Source organism: Leguminivora glycinivorella, chromosome 5 (assembly GCF_023078275.1).
Source record: "Leguminivora glycinivorella isolate SPB_JAAS2020 chromosome 5, LegGlyc_1.1, whole genome shotgun sequence".
NCBI classification, from domain to species: domain Eukaryota; kingdom Metazoa; phylum Arthropoda; class Insecta; order Lepidoptera; family Tortricidae; genus Leguminivora; species Leguminivora glycinivorella.
The window spans coordinates 8,623,013-8,645,528 of record NC_062975.1 but is presented as its reverse complement, the minus strand read 5'-3'; the positions used below and the strand labels follow the sequence as shown (position 1 = coordinate 8,645,528).

At 39.5% G+C, this 22,516-nt stretch overlaps 1 protein-coding gene across 1 annotated transcript in view; it reads left to right on the top strand.

Moving 5' to 3' along the window:
• LOC125226203 (GATA-binding factor C-like) overlaps positions 1-22,516 on the top strand; it is a 94,824-nt gene that overhangs the window by 43,296 nt on the left and 29,012 nt on the right. Inside the window, 1 exon segment of the mRNA XM_048130121.1 lies at positions 5,026-5,177. Coding sequence (XP_047986078.1) covers positions 5,026-5,177 — 152 coding nt within the window.

Here is a 22,516-nt window from a genome sequence, read left to right as displayed (position 1 = left end):
ATACCGAGAATAAATAGACGTGTAAACTCTCCTTATTTAAATAATAAGGTCGTATGTTATCATTCTGCTGTAGTGTTACAAATTGATTGTCTTTGTCAAATATTGATATCAATATAGTGAGATCAAGCTAACTCAACAAACACAAACACTTCTCTCCTGTAATTTATTCAAATCGGTGCAAAATTAGTCTAGACCAGCCATTCTCAAAGTGTGCTCCGCGGACCCCTAGGGCTCCGCAAAGCCTCTCTGGGGGCTCCGTGTGAATTTTGGGTACCTGATATGCAACTTCAACTCTCTTCCATAAAACCAAATATTCACCAATTGTTAAAAAATAAAAAAAACTGCTTCATGTAATACCTCACATTAGAATCTAGTGATTAGATTTTACTATCATGATTGCTTATTAAAATAAAGATTGCAATAAAAAAAAATTTAAGGGTTCCGTCAGATGTTTTACTTTCTTAAAGGGTTCCATGGGAAAATAAGTTTGAGAACCGCTGGTCTAGACGAACTTTGTACTTTAGTTCTGATTTGACTCAAACAAGACGCATCTTTAGGACAAAACCGACTCAACTGAATATCGATCTGTTTCAGCGTAAGGTCGGTCTCGTGCTGAAGGTGCGAGGCGAGGAGTTTCTTAACTTTAAATTGGGATAAATCTTCTGATTAATTTAGTTATACGCGATATAATAAAAAGGACCGTTCAAATTTTGCAGTGTCTTTTGAAGTCAACGAAAATGAACAACTTTCTTTATGGGACAAATGCTGAAATCGCAAAACAAAAATTTGGCAGTTTCATACATTTCGACTGTCATGATGTCGCTTATTTCTATGGAACAGCCAATTTTTTCTCGCGCGTTCAACATAGGTCCTATAATAAAAGTTGTTCATTATGCCCTCAAAAGTCAGTATGCAAAGTTTGAACGGTCCTTTTTTATTTCACCCTGTATAATTTTCTTCGAGGGTAGACTGAATTTATCCGAGTCACAAGACTCACGAGAGAACTTGACTCATTCTGTTCGGCAGTAGCTTCGCAGCAGTGCGGTAATTACCCGGGTTCAGTGCAGCGCTGCGCTCGTCACACGTAATTATCTCCGGACCGTAATAACGAATGCAAATATCGTCCGGCCGGGCGCATGGACGTGAAAAATGGCTTCATTCCTTCAGTCAGAGACGACTGGGAAACATTGCGAACGTTTAAAAACGTACCAATTATAACTAGCTCTTTTTATATTAGGTTTCCCCAATATTCGTCCCGGTTTAGAGCTACATCAGGACAGTCTCTCGAAAAAAAGAGTTGTACCTCTATAAATAATAGTTGGCGGAATTTAAAATAAAAGGAGTTCAGCTATGTGGAGCAAGCTATAGTGATCTGACGAGGAAGACTCGTGAGGTCTATATAAAATTTTCATTACGCCACAATAACATAGTATTTTATAAATTTATTGGACCAAACCATCATCAAACTAATGAAGAGAATTACAATGTTGATCAAGCATGTACGAGTACTTACGGCTTCAGGGTCTCTAAGCGTAATAGCAACATAACTTTACGGTTAAATAAAACTAATTTACAAGACCTGTTTATGAATAGATTTTTCTAAGTAGGTACATGCCCAGCGTATGAGCTCGACGTGGTTAAGAAAACTTGAACGAGATATCCCTCGTTCTCATTTGCATGCACGAAGACACATGCAAATTTCAATTATCGTTCATATAATAATAGACCAATAACGTAAGAAAAACCACAGGATTTCCAGCCACGTTAATGCTTAATGAAAGGAGAGGCCTCACTCGAGATCATTGGCTTCCATTAAAATTTCCTATTTGCATACGGGCATGTAATTAAGGCCTAATAATAACAGCCTCTCTGGCGCAACAAAGAATAAGTTTTGAGCAATAATGTAATGGTTTGTATGCAAAATAGCTTCACCGTTACGTGTTGATGGGCCGGTGCGCCAAGAGCGCGTCACGGTACACGGGAGCGAATTAGTCCTTCATTTAAATTACATTACCCTACTACACGTCGTGGCTATAAAACTAGACTAGTTTTTGTGGCGTTTTATTGAGGAGTAACGGCGGCGCCGGGGACGCATCGACGGTTTTCCCTGCACCCGGAGCCGCCGGGTCAACATCACTCGAGGCCGCTCTCGTAAACTGCTGCGTGGTTTTCGGTGTTTTCCCCACGCGGGAGGGCGTGTGAAAACATCGAGCCGAAGTACGCTCGTCTGGAGACTCTTGAAAAATAAAAACCGCCCACTCTGCTACGTAAATATGGCAGATGAAAATCTTTTATCGCGGTCACGTAGCGCGGCCGCGTCACGACCGCCGTCACTCCCCGCAATAAAGAGAATGGACCGCATTCTAATTTTGAACAAACACTGGAGATTTCGCTAAAACTATTTTTTTGCCAGATATAATAGGGATGGTGCGTTTTCACATCAGGTCAACGGTCAATTATCTTTTTATTGCCAAAAAACAGGTTTCAATGCTTTGTTGCCGAAAGGCAGTTCAATTACCGTGTAAATAAAGACGTAACTTTTACAATGCGAGCGGATCGAAAAACGGTTATCGTGACGATTGAGCCAATCGAACCGGCCTGGACAATTAAATCGGAGGGTAATTAATCAGAAATACTGCTCTCTTTAATAATACGTGTAATGTCGAGCCATGAGGGCAGGCGGCAGTAAATCTCGCGCGCCCGCGGCCGCCGACTTTCACAAACGACCATAGTTTTACCAAATAGAGACGTTACTATTCAACTAAATCAGTCTCAAAGCGAGAAACACTAACATCAAACTTCTCGTTCCGTGTAATATCCTGTTATTTTTTCCTAATAATCGTTATTGGTGTTTATTTATTACAATCTTCGGAACAAATTACAGGCTTTATCGACACAAATAACAAAAAAATAAAGGGTTAGTCCAAAAAGTGAGTCGTCGGTTCGATCGCAATAAGTTTTCGATAAGGTCCGGGCGATTTAATTGCCGGTTGTGATCTGGTTTTACATAAAAAAGATGAATGGCTGCTCTGCCTAAAGCTCGTAAACCATTCTCGGTTCGTTTAACTTATTTTTTCTATCGCATTCGGTCACTTTCACCTTCTCGTTGCGCGTCCTTACGAATATTAATTATGCAGAGGATCGTTCTCTGTCCCGACGTGAATAATCAGATCTAGATACATAATGTTATTATAGAGATATCTACCGATATACGATCTGCCGATACAATCTGTAGGGCAATAAACTTGTATCATTGAATCTATTACCGTCTGTTAGTAAACATACGAATGTGACTTTATTGATTTGGCTATACGTGTACGCACAATGCCGGGTCAGATTACATTTTGTGCGCGTTTCATCGCATATTATTATAAAATATGTGAACTTGCGTACAGGACGTGAGAGTAACGAGATGAGATTCTTAATTAGATTGCAGTAAATCATCGATCGAGTAATCGAGTTTAGAGAAAGATTGTGGGCGGGCGCGTGCATCCCATATTGTGAACACATCCTCTCGCTAACCATGTAAATATGGTACCCACATTTGCTCGTTTTGGTGGTAATCGTTCTAAAATCGTAAAAGAAAGCTGGTTGCACAGTCTCCGCGGAGGGTGACTCATCCTGGGGGTTAAATGTAAATATTTCATGCATGATTTAAATAGTAAGTGGGCATGAGTCATTTTTGATCCGTAGGTATTTTGAGAAACCATGCTTCAGTAGATATCTGTGCTGTGAAAACAATGAGTTTAATAGCGTTGAGCTTGTTTCATCATAGATTAACAACAAATGGATGAGATGTTATGCTTCAGTGTAATATTATTTTAGACGTGTTCGTACACAGATTGCGAAAAATCAGCATGTACATACATTACCTTATGGCTCTGGTTCCGCTCTGTTTCCCGCTAGACGCTCTCGAACATTTTTGTAACATCATTTATTTTTATAGCGATTAGCTTTTGTTATTGCCGTTTCCAAAATGCTAATTATTTTATAACACGTAAATTCTTACTTGTTCCATTTTCATTTAATATTGGTCAGCCATTTTAGGATCGATTTCTAGTTACCTTTGGCCTGAGCCTTGATAAATAAAATAATTTAAAAATAAAACGAGGTACTGAGTGGCTTTACTTATTTAAGTGACGCGTTCGGAAACTAAAAATATTGAGCATTTGAAGGGCGCGGCTCGGCTCGGCGCGCGCTAAGTGTAACTTTCTCTTGTTTTCCTTGCGTGTAAAAAATCTTGATAGAATTTTTCCTCCGGCATTACGGTACGCTTTCCCTGGTTAATTGAATATATTACTTACTTTTCGTTGTAAATTGCAATTACTTTTATTGTCTAAGAGGTAAATGCTTGTTCCTAGCGTAATAAGTGTCTGCATGCTTTGTTAGTGAAATTTGATTGGTAATGTTTCTGAATGTGTTTTTTTCTCTCATCTCCCAGCCTGCCAGGAGACAGGTAAATCACTCACTAAACACTTAACATATTGAATTTCATTGAGTTTCTTTTAATTTTGCAGTGTTATTGCTTACTATTTATATTGTTCTTTATGTGAAAATTTTTGGTTTTCATGGTGTTGGTTTTTGTTTTGCTTGTGTGTCTTTATTTCTAATTATTTATTTTATAAATGATAACGTTATTAATAAGTACCTACATAACTACAAGATTACAAGTATTATTTCAAAGTATTTAGGTAGTAGTTATCTGTATCTTATAGTGACAAATTAAGGCAATAAGTACATAATTTAATTGCAAAAACTTGCTCGGAATAGACACTACTTTTAAATTAATATTCACCATCTAGTTTATTCTTCTCTCACCCATAACGAAGCACAAATAGTAGGCTTGCCAAAAATACACTCGCTCATGGCGGGAATCAAGATTCCGGAATTCGAACATTATTATGACATATCGCAGAAACCGCCCATTTAAGCGCGTACTTTTGGCAAGGCGTTCTCAAATGTAGTAATTTTCCTGAATTTCCTTTAGGTGTGTTATTGTGGTTAATGGTGTGTGTTGTGTGGCAGAGGGGCGGGAGTGCGTGAACTGCGGCGCGACGAGCACGCCGCTGTGGCGGCGCGACGGCACCGGTCACTACCTCTGCAACGCCTGCGGCCTCTACTACAAGATGAACGGACAGAACAGACCCCTCATCAAGCCCAAGCGAAGATTGGTGAGTGTAAGAATCCGACCAATTTGTGTACAAGCCCTTACCACCCGAGCCTCTCGAGTTGGCAGATTTCGACACCCAGATATGAAAATTGAAAACCCGTCATTAACTATTCATAAATCTCTGTAATCAAATTACGATTTGAGTGCGTTCTTACAAATTGAATGAAGTGTCGAGGATTTGCATTTCTATTAGCAACTCTAGCTGTATCGGACGAGGATCTCAGAAACTGCGTTTATCTTCGTACAATCGCGCTTATGTACAAGAAGGCGGTTCGAGCCGGCGGAATGGGTGATGTTTACTGTTACGGGACGCCAATAAAAAGGCGGGGCATGCACGCGGGCACGACGACGCATTAAACGCCACAAATTGGGCTCGTAAGAAGTTTAGCGTTTCGACGAAAACCGTCGAGGTTCGTCGCTCGCCTAGCTCCATGACCGCCATAAATCTTGCGGTTAGACTCCTAATCTGAGGTCGACGCATAAAGCCGAAACAATGCGACATTCGGCCGGCGCGGCGGGCCGCACGGCGGCCGCGGCTAACGACTGGCCCGTGCGCACAATTGTACAATTTACCTTAATACTCGCATCGCGGACATAAACTAGCGGAATGGCCGTTGTACGTTGCACCATCTCCGTCATTCAACCAGACCGACTCCCTCTGCTCAGACTCTCAATGACAGTATCAAACATTATTTTGGCATTCTCGTACTCACTCGTCATGGTTCTTTAAATTACACCGGTTTAAACAACCAACCGCGTTTTGCGTTTTAATTTACATTTCAACTATAAAATGTGAATTAAAAAAACGGTTTTATTCGGTTGGACGGTTGAGTCACGGCTACCCGGATGTCGGTGCGGGTATTTAAACTCAGCGTACTGTAGAGAGGTACCGTTGAAGGCTTGGAAGAGATTGAATTCTCACTTTTATTTTCATGTGGGAAATGCGAGACAATGTGCTTCCCGGAGAGATGCAGTGCAAGAGCTAATCCTGAAGCATTCTCGCGCCGGTCACTGAGCGCCTGCATAACCTTTTGAATTACTTCTTTAAGATAGCACTATTTACCACATAAATAGTGCGTGGATTTTTAATTGAAAATGTAGGTTCCCTTTTTGACATCTAAGTTATTGTGGCCAGTAACATATAAGGTCGACCTTCACTAATTACGGTAAAACTGCGTTTAATAACGTAAATATCTAACAGTATCGTTGCGTCAGTCGACACATGCTGGCGAGAATTAATTAAAAGTCCAAAACTAGTACACGGCAATTAGTGGCTGCCATTACACGGCGACCTTGTCCACGCACCTAATTGGACAATGCGGCCAACTTAGAACAACAGAATCCACCTAATCTCGTTTATTTACTCACTTCAATTTCCCTGCACTTGGCTCCATTTTGAAGGTTCCCACAATACAAACGGTTACGCGACACTTACATGCTCGTTGGGCAATTATTTGTTGCACCTAATAAAATAATTATAATCTAATAAGATAAGCGTTAATTTGGTTTATAATATTTATGAGCTTCACGAGTAATTAGAAGTCGAAAGTAATTTAGTGAAGAAGTGACAGGGTCTCATTTGAATATGTTCTTGTGGACTGTGGTTACATGTGAGGTACAAATTATAAGCATGGATATAGAAGACACTATGATTTAAATTTAATAATTACAAAGTCACGACACAGATGGGGTTGTCAATGAGTATTTTGTTAATTCAATAAGCTTATTAGGAACTAATTAAAGAATTTATTTTGACAACCTCAAGTTGGTGCTGGCCAAATATTTAGAATATATATGAAACTAGACCTTAGAGTACTACTTCATTTGAATAGCCGTACATAATAACTGTCACATTAGAACATGTGCTTATTAAGATAATAAGGCGCGATCGCATGATAGCCGTGGCTGGTAGCTCGAACGGATAGTGCGAACTCTTCGCCGAGCCACCGGGCAATAAAACGCAGCACCGGGACCATAAAGCCAGGTATGCAATACGAGCTATGTCCTATAATATTTCTCCCGGGAGAAAAAGGAACGCGTGAGAACACTGGGAACACGTCCCAAGTTATATTTGTACAGCGAAAATGCCAGCTTCACTTGTAGATGGTCGGAGATAGCACTTGCCAGGCTACTGGCCCGTTTCGGACTCGACTTTCAACTAGTGTAATATATAATCTTGTATTCATTTTTTAGTGGCAATATGCTGTTATTCATGTTGTGTTGATTTTAACGCACATAATCATTGTATTATAGATTCTTCTGACTTACACACGTTAGTAGCTTTATCAGTATGTAAAGTTGCTCGTTCAAATTTTAGGAACTCGGTAGGTGGGGACTAAATCTTTGAATTTAAAATACTACGCGAGGCGAAGGCGGTCATGGAACTTTCCTATTTGGCATGCAGAGCCCCAACTAGTGCCAAATAAACTATTACAATAAGAATTCTGTAGCCTTAAAAGCTGACGCAAGTCGGTCCCACACTGTCTGCCTGATTTATAATCGTTATGATGTCATTATTCATTGTTGAGAATCTTACTGTCAAATTTATTTTATGGGCGGAAACTTTCGATGTTTACACGGACAGTGTTAGCTACTGAGTTGTCGTTGGTTAAAAAACGGTCTAAATCTATATTATTTGCAATGCTAATTTCGAAACGTTTATCTTCTATTATGATTCATATTTTGTCTGTGGTTGCTAAAGGACTGGTCGGGTTTTAAAACAACACATACAGTGAAGAGTTCAGTGAGTAATTAAACAAAATTTGAATTTAGAACACGGTATTTATTTTAAATTTGGGAACAGTATTCGGTTGAGCGTGTTGTCTCGGTGGCCGGGACAAGTCTCGGCGGCCATCGATCACCGCGCGCCCGAGAATAAATTCTGTTCGTAGGTATGGCCCAAGTCAAAGGCTCTACTCTACATTGTATAAATAATTTAAAAGGCCTCATTTTGATGTTCTACTGAGGATATTTGCACGTTTAGAAGTTCATGGAAGCGTAGAAAATGTCCTTGGAATATGATTAGACATGTAAAACCATTCGCAGCCATCGCAAGTCCCACTTGCACTAATTGACACAGACAATTTTTAATAATATACCTACAAACTTATTAATCTTATTATCTTCAGTCATATGTAATAATTTTCTCTTTCAATCAACTTCTTGAACAAATGCAGCCGCTTGCAAAACTCTATTTGGCCATGAATGCGAAACAAAATCGATGACACCGAGGACATTTAATTTATTCCATTCTGCCTCTTTTGGCTGAACAAAATAAATGTGTGAAACAATTGTTCATAATATCGATATCATCGTGCAAATTTACGAATGAATATCGATGGCTATTACGGACCACGCGAAAAGGCACGGGGACATTATAGGGCTCTTATTAGCACAGAGTGCTAAGTGACTCATATCATGTCAGTTGACTTTGCGGGGCATTTCAACGCACGTTTTGCGGTCACTGCTGTTATGGATTACTACCAGTTTGATGTGTTGATTTCGTGTAGTTTACTACTATGATCGATATAAGTAAATAATGTTGCTCTTACACATTTATATGTCACGACCGTGACGGAGAATATCGATATATATAATGACGAAGGGGCATATAATTTGCTAAACTGACATGACAAAAAATGTTTGTTAGAAAATAAAATAATTCTAAATGATGATGGGTACGTGGTTTGTTTTTGTTTTTAGAATTATGACGTTGGTTTTTTCCCTCGGCTCGGCCACCCCGCACAGTGAGTGACACGCGGCTAGCTCCGCGGGGTGCACTCGCATTTTTACCATTCTCGCACTTGCTTACCTGCCTGTAGTGCCTGTGCGCGGTGCAATGTCGGCCTGTCCGATTTTACCTTGGGAACATTCTCGGTAGGATATTCCTTGGTCTAAACTAGTTTGGTCGTGGCCAGTAGGTATAAACAGGTCGTAATGAAGAAAATATTCTCTGAGTCACTCTAGCGAAAATTACTTAAGCAGATTCGCACTAAGCAAATATGCAAACATGTTACCTATTTTTTTCAACAGATTTTTTTCAATTTTATCTATTGCGAAGCTATAGGTGGGGTCCTTTGCTGCAGCCACTCAAGCCTCTTTTATAGCATTTCCATAAACATCGACCCTTTTTTCATCCCACGGTCAGGCTCAAGCCAACAGAAAAAAAAGGCTTTTGTCAACGCCTTGATTGATACGGTAACCTTCCCTTGTTTTAGCAATAACCCGAAGTCTTTAGTTTCTTTTTTTTTCACCCTCGTCTCGTACGTTTTTATTTGCCACGTCGAACAGGTTTGACATATCACTAAATTTTGTAAGAAAAATTACAATTCTCAGCATTTTTATACCAGTGGCCGGGTAGCGCGAGGTGTTATAAATTTTAAATGTTTTTTTTCTGAGTCATCTATAGAGAATTGAATGTTTTGTGTTGGTGTTTTTATAGTTCAGTGGTCTACCTGCCTAGGCGCCACGGTGACATTTACGGGAGGATATTGGGACAGCATTAATGTTCATATTAATAACAAGGAAACAGGCAGCCACGGACTTCATAAATTCTAATGATGGAGTGCAAGGAACTTGTTTTATTTACTTGTTAAAATATGGTTTGATGTTTCTTTATGTTCTCGGAACTGCATTCGACTGCACTGGTGACCGTTTTTTGTATGTTAGATTGCATCTATTGATACTTACTGATAGTTAATTTATTGATGTAGAGTTTTGTCGTAGCAATCGTAGCCATTAGGTAATTATTTGGATTCAGTGCATTTTTGAGTCCAAAGCGAAGTGGCATATAAATCTTTTGGTATAAACAATACTTTTAGAGACTCATCATTAAAGGCCGTGCGCGTGCTTGTTAAAATATTTAGCACCGGAGGTAAAATAGTTATTACATTAAACCACCTTGTAATACTTAAGCCCAAGAAAACAACAAAAAACTGAACAGCGTTCGAAATCACCTTTATTAGCTTACCTAATCACCGTGTGATACTCGAATAGTTAATAGAATAGTGTAGGGCGGTAATCGAATCAGCTATCGATCGAGAGCGCTCGATTTCACGCGCCGAGGAGAATCGATTGCGATGCGTGCTCGAGAGCACGGGCTTAGCTATACACCGTCAAATTGGTATGTCAACTGTCGAAAGTGACGTACGATGGTTTCAAGTGTACGTACCACACTCTACATAATTTGCAGAAAATTTTACTTTTAATACCCATGAGTTGTAGAATCCTATAGGCAAGTATATCGTAGATACTTACTTATTTTGGTCGTTTCAGACTGCTGTTACGGTTCTTACTAATATTACTAATTATCCACCGTTTCTAGGTTCGCGAGTTGTATTGGTTTTAAGCGAATGACAGTTTAATATATGCGCATTAACTTCACATTAGGGAGGACTCAAACGTAATTGCAGCCTCCTCAAAAATTAAACCCGCTCGCAGCAAAGAGGGCGCAAAAAGTCATTGAATAACAAATTATGCAAACATATGTTACTGATATCAAATATTGAAGCTAGCTGATTAAATATGCTTATGATACGGTTGGCATTGTGGCGTCATTAGTCAGGGAGACAGCCCGACAATTTGAGCGCGCCGCGTTGCCCGAACGCCTCGGTAATTGCTGGCTGCCACCTCGCACCGCTCCTTTTATTTATTTGTATTTATAAAGCAGAGTCCTAATTATATTGGCGGTGAGTACCGTGATTCGTGTAATGCTTTTCGGTACAGTTGGTAGCGTTGACGGGTTAATGACAGTCCGAGCTTCCTGCTATGTTAATTGTGAGGAAGTGGATAGACGCGAGCGCATCGCATTACTTATTGGATCGAGTTTTGGTCGTGTTGCTTGCGCCACTCGGTAGCACCACTTATCGCACGTCAGTCGGATCCTCGGCTCAGCCCGGATTATAACGTAATACGGTAGTGCTCGTCTCAAACGTTCGGTTGCTTAATGCTTTTAATTGCTAAGTTTGGCCCGAGCTTAAAAAGGGCAAAAAATCCGCGGTTGATTGCTCTGTCAGTTTTAAAAATGCTTTTAATTTGGACTGAGAATTCAATCAACGGCATTTTATTAATTCAATCATGAAAGTAATGTCATGCGATTTATAAAATGTAACTTAAAAAACTCTCCCTTGTTTCTAGAATGATCATAAAATACAAGGAGAGTATGCCTAAAACTAAAATCTTATTAACATCGACCCATTCTAATATATCGCTAAGGATAAAAAGCTCCACATCTTCCTAGTTCCTAATAACTTCACCACAGCACGCAGACATAAAATATAGAAGTGTTGATTGTACACGAAGTTAAATCGAAGCGGGCTGCAGCGTGCAATTTGAGGCTTTAAATCAGAGGACGTCTCGGCTACCGATAAATAACCGCTGCGTGCGAGCGATTAGTTAACAAGAGCTCAAGAAGCTCGACCATGGACCAAGCAAACCTTAGTTTGCTAAAACTGGTTCATCAGAAAAAAAAATTTCGCTATCTGCTTCGTACAAACTTACTTCTCTGATCTTCATAAACATACTGTCGATGAGTTTTGTTGTAAGTTAACAAGAGCTCAAGAATCTCGACCATGGGCTAAGGTTTGCTAAAACTGGGTTTGCTTGCTAAATGACGATTTTGCTATCTTCTCTGTACTTGTCACTTGCAATATGTTTCGAAGGCCTCAAAAATATCTCTATAACTCTACAAATATGATCGTGCCTGAAATTTTTGTGTCTTACTTAGGCGCAACATCTTTTGCAGATGACTGTATCCAGTCAGATAAATATGGAGACGACCGCTAGAAGACGACACCCACATCCTAGGAAACCCGAACTTAAAAACATGTTTCCTACTATTTCTATTATGAACTAAATTCGCAAGATGTCAGTTTTCTACGATAAGAGCGTGTTTTGTAGTACATGTCGATGTACTAAATTCGCAAACTGTAATTCCCCCGTGCTCTCTCCAACGGTGCTAGCATTCACGTGGGCAAGTAGCATTTTGTCAGCGTGTGTATCGCCCACGCTCGCCACTTCCGCGTCCGCGCTCCGCTAAATCTAACAGCTACTGCACCCCGGTTGGATTCGTTTCCTATTGAAGTCTAACTGGAATTTAATGTGAGATAGGTTGAATTTGCTTAAGTTTTAGTCTATTTTTTAGCAATAGATATTTCCAAAGAATCTAAAATATCTATAGGTATCTTAGGTACCTATTAAGTATTATAATTTATAATTTGTCATCGAATTCGGTCACGCAGCTAACCGATTAAATTAAAATTACGTAAAGTAGGTATGTAAATTTTAAAAATCCACCAAGTCCTTATAATTTAGTACCTACTTAATTCTTAAAACAAATTTACTACCATTATTGGTGTTTTGTTTAGTCACATACACAAAAAGTCAAATTGTATCCTATCCATGACACTTCTTCATCCGTTGACGCTTGTTAAACGTGCGAGAACATCAGAACACCCAAAAGAAAAACCGTAACCAAATGCTCAATCTGGGTAAACGTCCGAAGTTTGTCCAGCACAATTGACACGCAGGTCGCTGCATACATACATATGGATGCGACGCGATCGCATCCGATCAACGCGTAATTGACATCCGATTATACCCGCAGAATCGCACGAATCTCGAGATCACGCGCCTCCCGATAGCCTTATCCCCACGATCCACCTGACCGTAATGAGCTTACCATTAACATAACACTCATCTAAATATGCAAACGCCTATGTTAACCCCTTTGTTATTGCTATTACCTTCACGATTTGTTTATAGCATTTATTGAGTTATAACACTAATATAATCGATAATATTGATGGCCAGTAACAAAGTTTAAAGTGTCTAACAGCTTAGAAGATGAACGGCTATGTATAGAGTGATCAGGTGATCACATTGTACGATCGTGTTAAAGACCGGTTGGCCGCCGTAACGAGCGTTTCGTATACAATAGACCTCTTAGCGTCATGTGGACGGACGTCAATCGCGCTGGACGTCGCCCTGCCGGTGTGCGACGGCCCTTATTGTGCACCAACACTATCTCGGATTGCTCTAGACTAGACCATTCGACCTTATCGATTCACATCAATAACAATGCTGCTGCTTTTAACTTTTTTTGCACCTTTGCATAATACCTACTGAATTTCTCACATATGTAAGAGTAAAACGGTGTTATTCTATAAACAACGGCATTTCAATAGGAGCTTTAAATATATTATATCACTCTCTCTAAGTGTAGGCGGTTTGTACCAAATTAGTTTCGATAGAAGTACCCAAACAGCACAGCAGCGCAATAAATTATGGCCAGTTCTATTAAACTTCCATCGAGCGATAAACGATTATAAAAGCAATCATATACGAGACTCGGTTACATCAACTATGATAACAAAAAACACGGCGAGTCAGTTCGATTCGTATGAAAATAAAACATATCCAGGGGAGTGACGTGCGTCCGCCGTCACTTAGCCGCGCTGGAATGATGTGACAGGCCTTGCCGAAACGAATTCCTTTTTATATTTCAAAAATTAAAAATAGAATAAAAAATAACCAACTTTCTGTATCTGTTCCATTGTGTTCACGTTTTGGAAAAATTTAAATGACCGAATGCTGGCCGCTTTTTTGGGAATCGGAATCTCGAATTCGGCGTTTAAATACATACAGTTTCGCGGTTTAGCGCCATGTTTTTTCCATTTTCTGCACATTTCGGCGCGGCGAATGCGACGCGACGGCAGATTTTGTGCGATTAAAGCCCGGGAGGTCGATAGGAGTAAGTTGTTAATGTTAACAATCTAAATCTTTCGTAAAACACCTTCTGTTGGTCTGCGAGCTTTTTGACGGCCGTGCGAAGTGTAAGGGCAATTGTTTGGCAATTACCTCCTTGTTATTAGCAGGTTTCAACTACGCACATCCTTTAAATCGGTGACTCGTTTTGTATTTATGAAATAGTATTACGTTTTTACTGTATCGGTTTCATATTGATCGTAAGGTTTTTTCTGCGATGGTCGGCATTTGAGAAGCCGAAGAGAATCGATTGAAGATATTTAGAGCGGCAATATGAATGTATTTATTCAGGGCTCAGGGCGGCCTCCGCCTAACAATGCTACGCTTGTCTCTGCCGCCACTTCGTGCAGGGCTGCCATCGCTGTATTACAATTTGACATAAAAATAAAATTTTACTGTACTTTCAGGTACAATAAGTCCAGCTAAGAGTCAAATCCGTCGCTGACGCTAGAGTTCCCATTTGCAGAATCGTGATCCTCTTCTAAATATTTTTGCTTAAAGCACATCAATTCGTTTTTACGAATAGTTCTTGATTTCTGAAAGGATTTCAATCATAATTTATAATAAATTTCAACATATTTGTGACAACCCTATGAGGTACTGCCGTGAATCAGGGCTGACACCGCGGCCCGGTGGTCCGCGCGTCACCGCACGCGCGTGCGCTGCGCCCGTTCGCATGTATCCAGCCCTGCCAATTTACATACTATGTCGCTAAAACAATGCAAAGTTAATTTATTTACTTAAGGATTTTCTCTAACTCCAGGTGATACAATTAAATCACTATAAAGGTTAGTTATAAAGCCAAAAAGGCTTTTCACTCTAAGTATACATTTTTTCAACATTCATTTCGAGGCCTAAACAGGTCAAACATAGGTCCATAGGTGGTTTTTACGCCCTATGTTAGTATCTATATCAACGTGAGAAATTAAGTAATATAAGTACCATAAACTTTACTTCAGGTTGGTGACATATAGCTTTTTCCTAACTCTAATTATCCGCTGTATATCTATACAATGAAGGTTCCCGATTGGAAGCGTATTGTATTTTATTGAATTTGTTAAGAGCATAATACGTCTCGCTGTACGGCAAAGGCGCGTTTTGCTCGTTTTGCCCGGTTTGCCATTGTGTTTACCGCTTTAACCATTGTTCGGGGGCCAAATAAATTGGGACGACGTTCTACACGCTGACAGGTATATTTGACTCGTCGATTTTGGCCGATAATTAATCCGTATATTGTTAAATGAGGGCCCACCCTTGTTCAACGTACCGACTGTCTTTTAGTACCTAATTACCAGTATGTTATTTCTTGTAATTAAACAAGGTAATAGTTGATGTCATTAAATACGTGTAGTCCGATCATGAGCAAATAACAATAAGTCAATCATAATTACGTTTTAATGAATTCAGATGTATTCCGCGGTTCACACGGTCCTCCGTAGTTGCCACGGAGGATCCGGCCTGGCTATATATTCATGCAAATAACACGACACCCCGTCTAATAAGCCCCACGTAAAAGGTATGAAAGAAATTAGTGAATTAAATGAAAGCTAATGAATTTGCTCATTAATCGAAACGAGGCAGTTATTTGTCGGACACGCGTCGCAAAAACTGTTAAAATGCAGTGAAATAGTGCAAAAAAAGTATTGGATTTTCATGTTGAATGTCATTTCACGGTCACTTAGGGCCGCAGAGGTTACCAGCAATTAATTACCCGGTTATATCGCTCTGCCCCTTATATGTATATTAACGTTTTTGCCCAGAGCTTACGCCGGGTAAGTAATATAGTAGGTATTTATTTAATTTATGGACTTGTTTAAGCTAAATCTAAATTCCTTTTAGATTGGTGTTAAAATCATTTTAAGTTGTTTGTAAATTCATTCGTTTTTTAGCCAGTTTACTTAATGGCTCTTACCGGCTGTACGCGCTCTAATTATTTTTTACCGAGTTTCTTCAATAATAGGTTTAGTTATTTTAAATTTTACGGTCGTAATCATAGTAAACCACAGATGCATGACATAATGTATGCAGACAGGAAAGATAATCCGTTCGTTACGGATTATGTACATAATTATCTTCTAATTATTCATAAAATCGCTATAGGTCCGTTTCGTAATAAAGATAATATTATAATGTTTATTATTAGCCAGTCAGTATTCATTGAACATTAAAGTGTCAGTACTAAGATAAAGCTACAATTTGATTAGATTCGTTAATTTAAACTGTAAACATGCCAAGCGTAGACAGCTGACCAGTAATTGAATATCGTGTTAGTTTTGGTATGTCTTATTAGCTGTTATATAATATTTACTGCATCCAGCAACGGTCGTGAACCGAAATGCCATCCACCTTAGGCGACCTGTGCACCTGTCGAGTTCTAAACCACGACCAACCCGAGCTAAATTAGCCATTAGTGAACCTATAAATGTCACTGGCTGGTTACAAACTTTTTGAAATTGGAATAAAACTGTTGTCTATAGTCACCAGCCTAAAGCCTCGTTTATACTGTTGAAGAACTTACATGCGATTCTCGTTACATTGCGGACTGAATTAATGTACCTACGAGTACAATGCATCAAATAATCGAATAGTTAATATTGCATAAAAGCCTAATAATACTCAAATCGTCTATAAATAATAGGGAGCTTAAAAATATATACTTGTACTGGGACATCATCATCATCCTCCTTGCGTTATCCCGGCATTTGCCAGGGCTCATGGGAGCCTGGGGTCCGCTTTGACAACTAATCCCAAGATTTGGCGTAGGCACTAGTTTTACGAAAGCGACTGCCATCTGACCTTCCAGCCCGAAAGGTAACTAGGCCTTATTGGAATTAGTCCGGTTTCCTCACGATGTTTTCCTTCACCAAAAAGCGACTCGCAAATATCAAATGACATTTCGCACATAAGTTCGGAAAAACTCATTGGTACGAGCCGGAGTTCGAACCCGCGACCTCCGATCGAAAGTCGCACGCTCTTACCCCTAGGCCACCAGCGCTTTTTTTTGGACTTGTACTGGGACATAAGTACCTAAAAGGCATGTCAGGTGTAGTCCCATAATGTAATTCTAAAATAGCTTTACATGGTTAGCATTAAATTATACTTATATGTACCTAATTATAGTTCCTTTAAACCTTCTGTAGACACGGTCAACCTATTCGAGCGTATACTAACATCCATGTTACTTTACAGTCTTTAAACCATTATGATAATTTATCTAAAATAAATAGATAATAAACGTCGGCATGATGAAGGGAACGGGAGAGCATGAGGAGCTGTCAAGTCGGCCAGCGGTCGACTACCGTCCGACAACCGCGGGGTGATGACCTTTGGCAGCCTAGGAAAAAAATACAAGTATTTCGCTAAGTAATTTCAATTCTAACTGTCGGTGTTCTTTGACGTGATACCATTTGGAAAAGGTTAGGTTATACGGCTTATCTTTTGTTTTTGCTACTTGATGCTTTTTGTTAAGCGGTATGATTATTTGATTCGACGGGGATATCTTATTTCAATTATTTTAGTCTGTGTTTACATTTAATTAATTGTTTGTTAGTGTCGAAGCATAATGATTGTGTGTTTTATTTCTCATTTAATTAAAAACAGAATGCAAATCGAATTATATACGTATCACGTAAGATAAATAAACTATAAAAACGCAGGGTCACTTTATGACGAGGCACGGACCCGGCTTGACGTGACATGATAGTTTAATGCTTGTCTATGCTCGGAGCAGACAGTTGGGCTCTGCCGCGAGTGTGCTCACATTCCACGCAGAGGTTCCCAGAAGTCTCATTAAGCGGACGTGCCACCAACCTCATATTACCCCGCGCAATTAATTTGCAAGAACGAGAACCCGAAGAGAAGAGTTTAATGATCTTGTCTCACCCTTCATCGACGCTTATCATTTCTCGTTAAAAAAATGATCCAATTAAACGGTCTCGCGAAGCTTCAATAAGTTACCGAAAGCGAGTTAAAAATCTCGCGCACACCCATTGTAATAACGCATGCGCTCTCAATATTAAATTTTAACAAGGTATTAATTAAAAAAACTAAAGCGAAATATCTTTAAATTTTCTCAGGGCGCGCACGGCCCCCTCGCGTTATTTTATTTTTAATTCATTTTATTCGGCGTTGGCCGAGCGCGCCGGTACGCCCACCGGTGATTTAAAATTTTGATTTATTGACGCGCGGGCGCAGGCAGCGCGGGAGAGCTGCGCGGAGCGTGCGCAGTAATTATAAATATGACGCGGTGCTAAACTGACCCAAGACCCAAGACCCGCGACCCGGCCGCGGCCCGACGGGTCACTACTATCGGCGGATTTTCTATTTCGTACTGCGTACGATCAATAATTCTATCGCTTGCGTGCATGTTTATTCATAATTTTGACGCCTCTTCGTATAAACTCTATGAACAGGCGTGAGAAAATCAGCAAGTGCGGCACGTAAACATCAGATACTTATGGCACAGAATATATAATAGTACAAGTACAGAAGGCTCACTCCTTTGATGTTCATAAAACGCCGCCAGTCTTAATTCTTACCTACATTAACAAACGGACCGCACGCGTGCAGACGACATTGCAAAAATTGAGCCGCCCCTATTGCGCCGCGTAAAAGTCGTCGCCTTTTAGGCTGAATGGGCCGGAAAGCGAACTGGGACCGTCAAAATTACACGAATAGTCCACGCCGAAAGGTTGTAAGCGAAGTTTAATATGAAAACTTGACGTAGCTCTCGCTCTCTCGGCCCAGTCACACATTCGTTCTCGATCCAAAGTGCTGGCGAAAAGGATCAGCAGTTCATAGTGAGCCGCCCCTGCTTATGGACTATAATGTTCTGTTGCGGGTCAAGACAATTGATAATCAGTGAGATTTTATGAATGAGGAGAAAATTAATTTAACGTTTATAACACCTATATTTCGTAGTAGGCAAAAATTGTAGGGTGTGAATATTGAGGTACAGTGACTGTCACTATTCGCTTAGCACCTTTGTATCCAAACTTGTATACAAGAGGTGACTGTGTACTTCTACGTTTTCCGACATTATAGATATAAAATAAAACGCTTTGCCAGCAAACCTTTTGTGGACCACACTTTGGTGTACTTTATACGGAATGCTTAATATGCTCGACAGTATCCTCCTACAAAGTAACCATACAATTTATAGGTACCAGAGGCACCTAATTTATGGATTAACGACTAATTGAAAACGGCCCAAGTAATTTCAATAATTGTAGTATTAACGAATGTCTCCAGTAGTAAGTGTATCAGCAGCTGCCGTATTTACGACTTCCCCGGCGCACGCGCAGCTTTGCTAGGGCCCATTCACTTGCACTGTTTTATGCACCTGTTGTGTGTGATTAATTGGTGAGGCGTTTGTGGTCGTATCATAATAGTACCATGGTTCAGATTATTTAATTGAAAGTTTTAATTGCAAGTATTGATTAATTTCAATAATTTAATTTCAACGGCACATATTTATTTAAGCTGGTACTTGAATTATTGAATTTCGGCCCCTATAGGAATTACTCGGTAGCAAATTCTTAAAAGTCTTGGCTGATGACAATATATGATAATAAAGCTAACAGACTCATTAATTTGATCAAGTTAGTTTGCTTTCTTATAAAAATCATTAGATCAATGAAGAAGTCGCCGCTCTTGGTAGGTACAGTGGCATTTCGCGTGGCAAACTTTAGTCTTAGTAAACTGGTTTATATGTATAAAAGGTATTTAACGGAAATATTACTATAATGCGGCGGACTTGTAAACACTAGGCTTTATTTCGCTACAGGAAGCTAATTCAGAATATAACGACATGTCAAAAATATGCAATAACGTCATGCTAGTAAACAGATTGCGGATATTGAAGTATTCCGATTACGGACCCAACGAGCATAGTGTCCATGCATAAATGATATAATAAGCATAAAGAATCATGTGACACTGAGAGGCGTATTTAGATATCATAAATGTGTCGTTCTCAATTTGATTTGAACGTCAGTGCATCCTGCATCAATATATGAGGGCAAGCGTGATGCACTGAGATTCCAATTATTTGTATCAGAAGTCAAATATCTGAATTTGCTACTGCTACAGCACGCTTGAGTATAGCGAGGCCGCTGAGCAATGGCTCTACATTATCAACTGAACTTTTTCACTCATCGATAAACTACAGTCTAGTATAATTGGACCTCTAATCGGATGCTAGATTTATGTACCTTACACTGGTTTATAGCAACGACGAGGCCGGGCATGTCGCGAATAACAACCCCGAAGCCGTGTTGCCATTCAATGCAAATTCACACGTTATAAGAAGCGATTCGAGACAGAATTACCAACGTTTAGTCGCCCTCGGGTCATAATTTTAAGTTACTTTATAATTTTACCGAACTCACGCCTCGTTTGTGTTATTTAGGGGCCCTTTTTCCGTAAATTGTAGGGACAAAGAGTACCAAAGCACCTGTCGGGGAAAAAACTTGAGACAACGCCACGAATTAAATGTATGCTCGGGGCTGCGGTGGGTGATCCAACCCTTATGTTGTGGGTTTATGCGATAGAAATTAGAAACCTTTTATGCGTGCGTTAATCACGGATTTTATTGTCAACCTGTGTCTCAACTAAAGTGCAACCTATAAACCGTGGTTAATGACAGCGCGTTGCTGTCTTTTGTTGACATATGTATGTAGTACGAAGTTTTATACAAGGTGAATTATATTTCCACAATAGAAAGTGATTCTAATTTAGTAGTTATTACCTATTTTGAAATTCGATTCGGCAATTTACAAAATTCTGTTTCATTCAGGTGGTGTATTCTTCACAAATAATAGTAGGGGGAAATTAGCTAAAATTACGGCATAATTAATGGAAGGTTTTTTTAAATTGAAATATGTACGTTATAGACAGAAGTTATTTTTCATCAACCCTCCCTATTCCTCCCCCCTCTGCGTCACCCCTCTACCCTCCCTTAAAGTGCCGAAAATGCGGTTTTTTTCGATTTCTGACAAAACTGTTGAAGATACAGAAAAAGCGCGTAGGAACGAAGTAATTCTTAATAAATTTACTACAAATCATTCATTAACATTTTGGTTCTAGAACTTATAGTTTTCGCGTCATCCGTCACGAAAGTTGGTCCTTTGCTGCAATTTTCCTTAAATAATGTTAAGTTTTCGCCCAAAATGCTTACGAAATCGTCGAAATTTGTTTGATATGACTAAAATATTGTAACTCATGACTAAAATAAAATTAAGGGGGAATAATCACTACCATGGGTGGAATTTCCAATATGTCTTGAAATTCCAGTAACTATTTAAGACGTAATATTTTCACGGTAGTAGTCGCTAGGAGTACCATTAATCCATATAGTATATCGCTGACTGGGGATGAGCTTTTGGTAGCTGTTGGTAGAGCCCTGGAGTATCAATCCAGAAGCCGTGAGTTCAAGTTCCACCCATGGTAGTGATTTTTCCCCCTGAAATTCATTTTCAGTTTATAATATTTTAGTATTATCAAACAGATTTCGTAAGCAATTTGGGAGAAAACTTAACATTCACTAAAGAAAATTGCAGCAAAGGACCAACTTTCGTGATGGATCACGCGAAAACTATAAGTGCTAGAACCAAAGTGTCAATGAATGATTTGTAGTAAATTTATCAAGGATTACTTTGTTCCTACACGCTTTTTCTGTATCTTTAACGGTTTTGTCAGAAATCGCGAAAAACCGCATTTTCGGCTATTTAAGGGGGGAAGGGGGTGACGCAGAGGGGGGAGGGATGGGGAGGATTGATGAAAAAACACTTCGGCCTATAATGTACATATCCCAATCAAAAAAAATCTTCCATTAATTATGCCAACATTTTCATACATAACTTTCCAGAAGTAACGTACTATAACTAGGCAGGTACGACTTAAAAAGAATCTTACAGTCAAAGAGGATCGAGTTTTATAGAGAGTTAGTTAGTGAAATGTGTAATCACAGTCCATAGACTGCCATCTCTCGACACAGGCTTAAACCTTTTGAACCTCAGGTTTGACAATTTGGCCCGTATGTATTAAAATGTCAAATATTAATATTAGCCGAGCGTTCCCCAAAGGTGTAACGCCATCTAGGCTACCGTACCTTTATCTGTCTTAGACTTTATCTGTCTATACGGAGTTACATATGTCTTTACTTACAGTAAAAGGCTAACACGGAAAAAATAAAACAAATGATTCAATGGGATAATAATAAGGATGTTTATCGGTAAAGATGTATGAATATGTATCGTCTGACTAGAATTCTAGCTACTGACGGATCTCGATACGATGATGCATGCGCGCGCAGTCCCATCGATCATCGTTTGCGCAGCCTAGCTCCAATGATCTGCATGTCAGAGATATACAATGGTAGCTTGGTCATTTCACGGGAATCCAGACTACTTACTTCATTAGTTTCATTACATTGACCTGTATCAATTATGTTTTTAAATGAATATGTCGATACGAGTATTTACCTACTAAGGAAAATATGGGATAAAGTTAGATGAAATTGACTTCCTTTTACGAGTTTTACGTGATTCTTTACGTTGGTGTAGATAGCACTAAGTAGGAAAA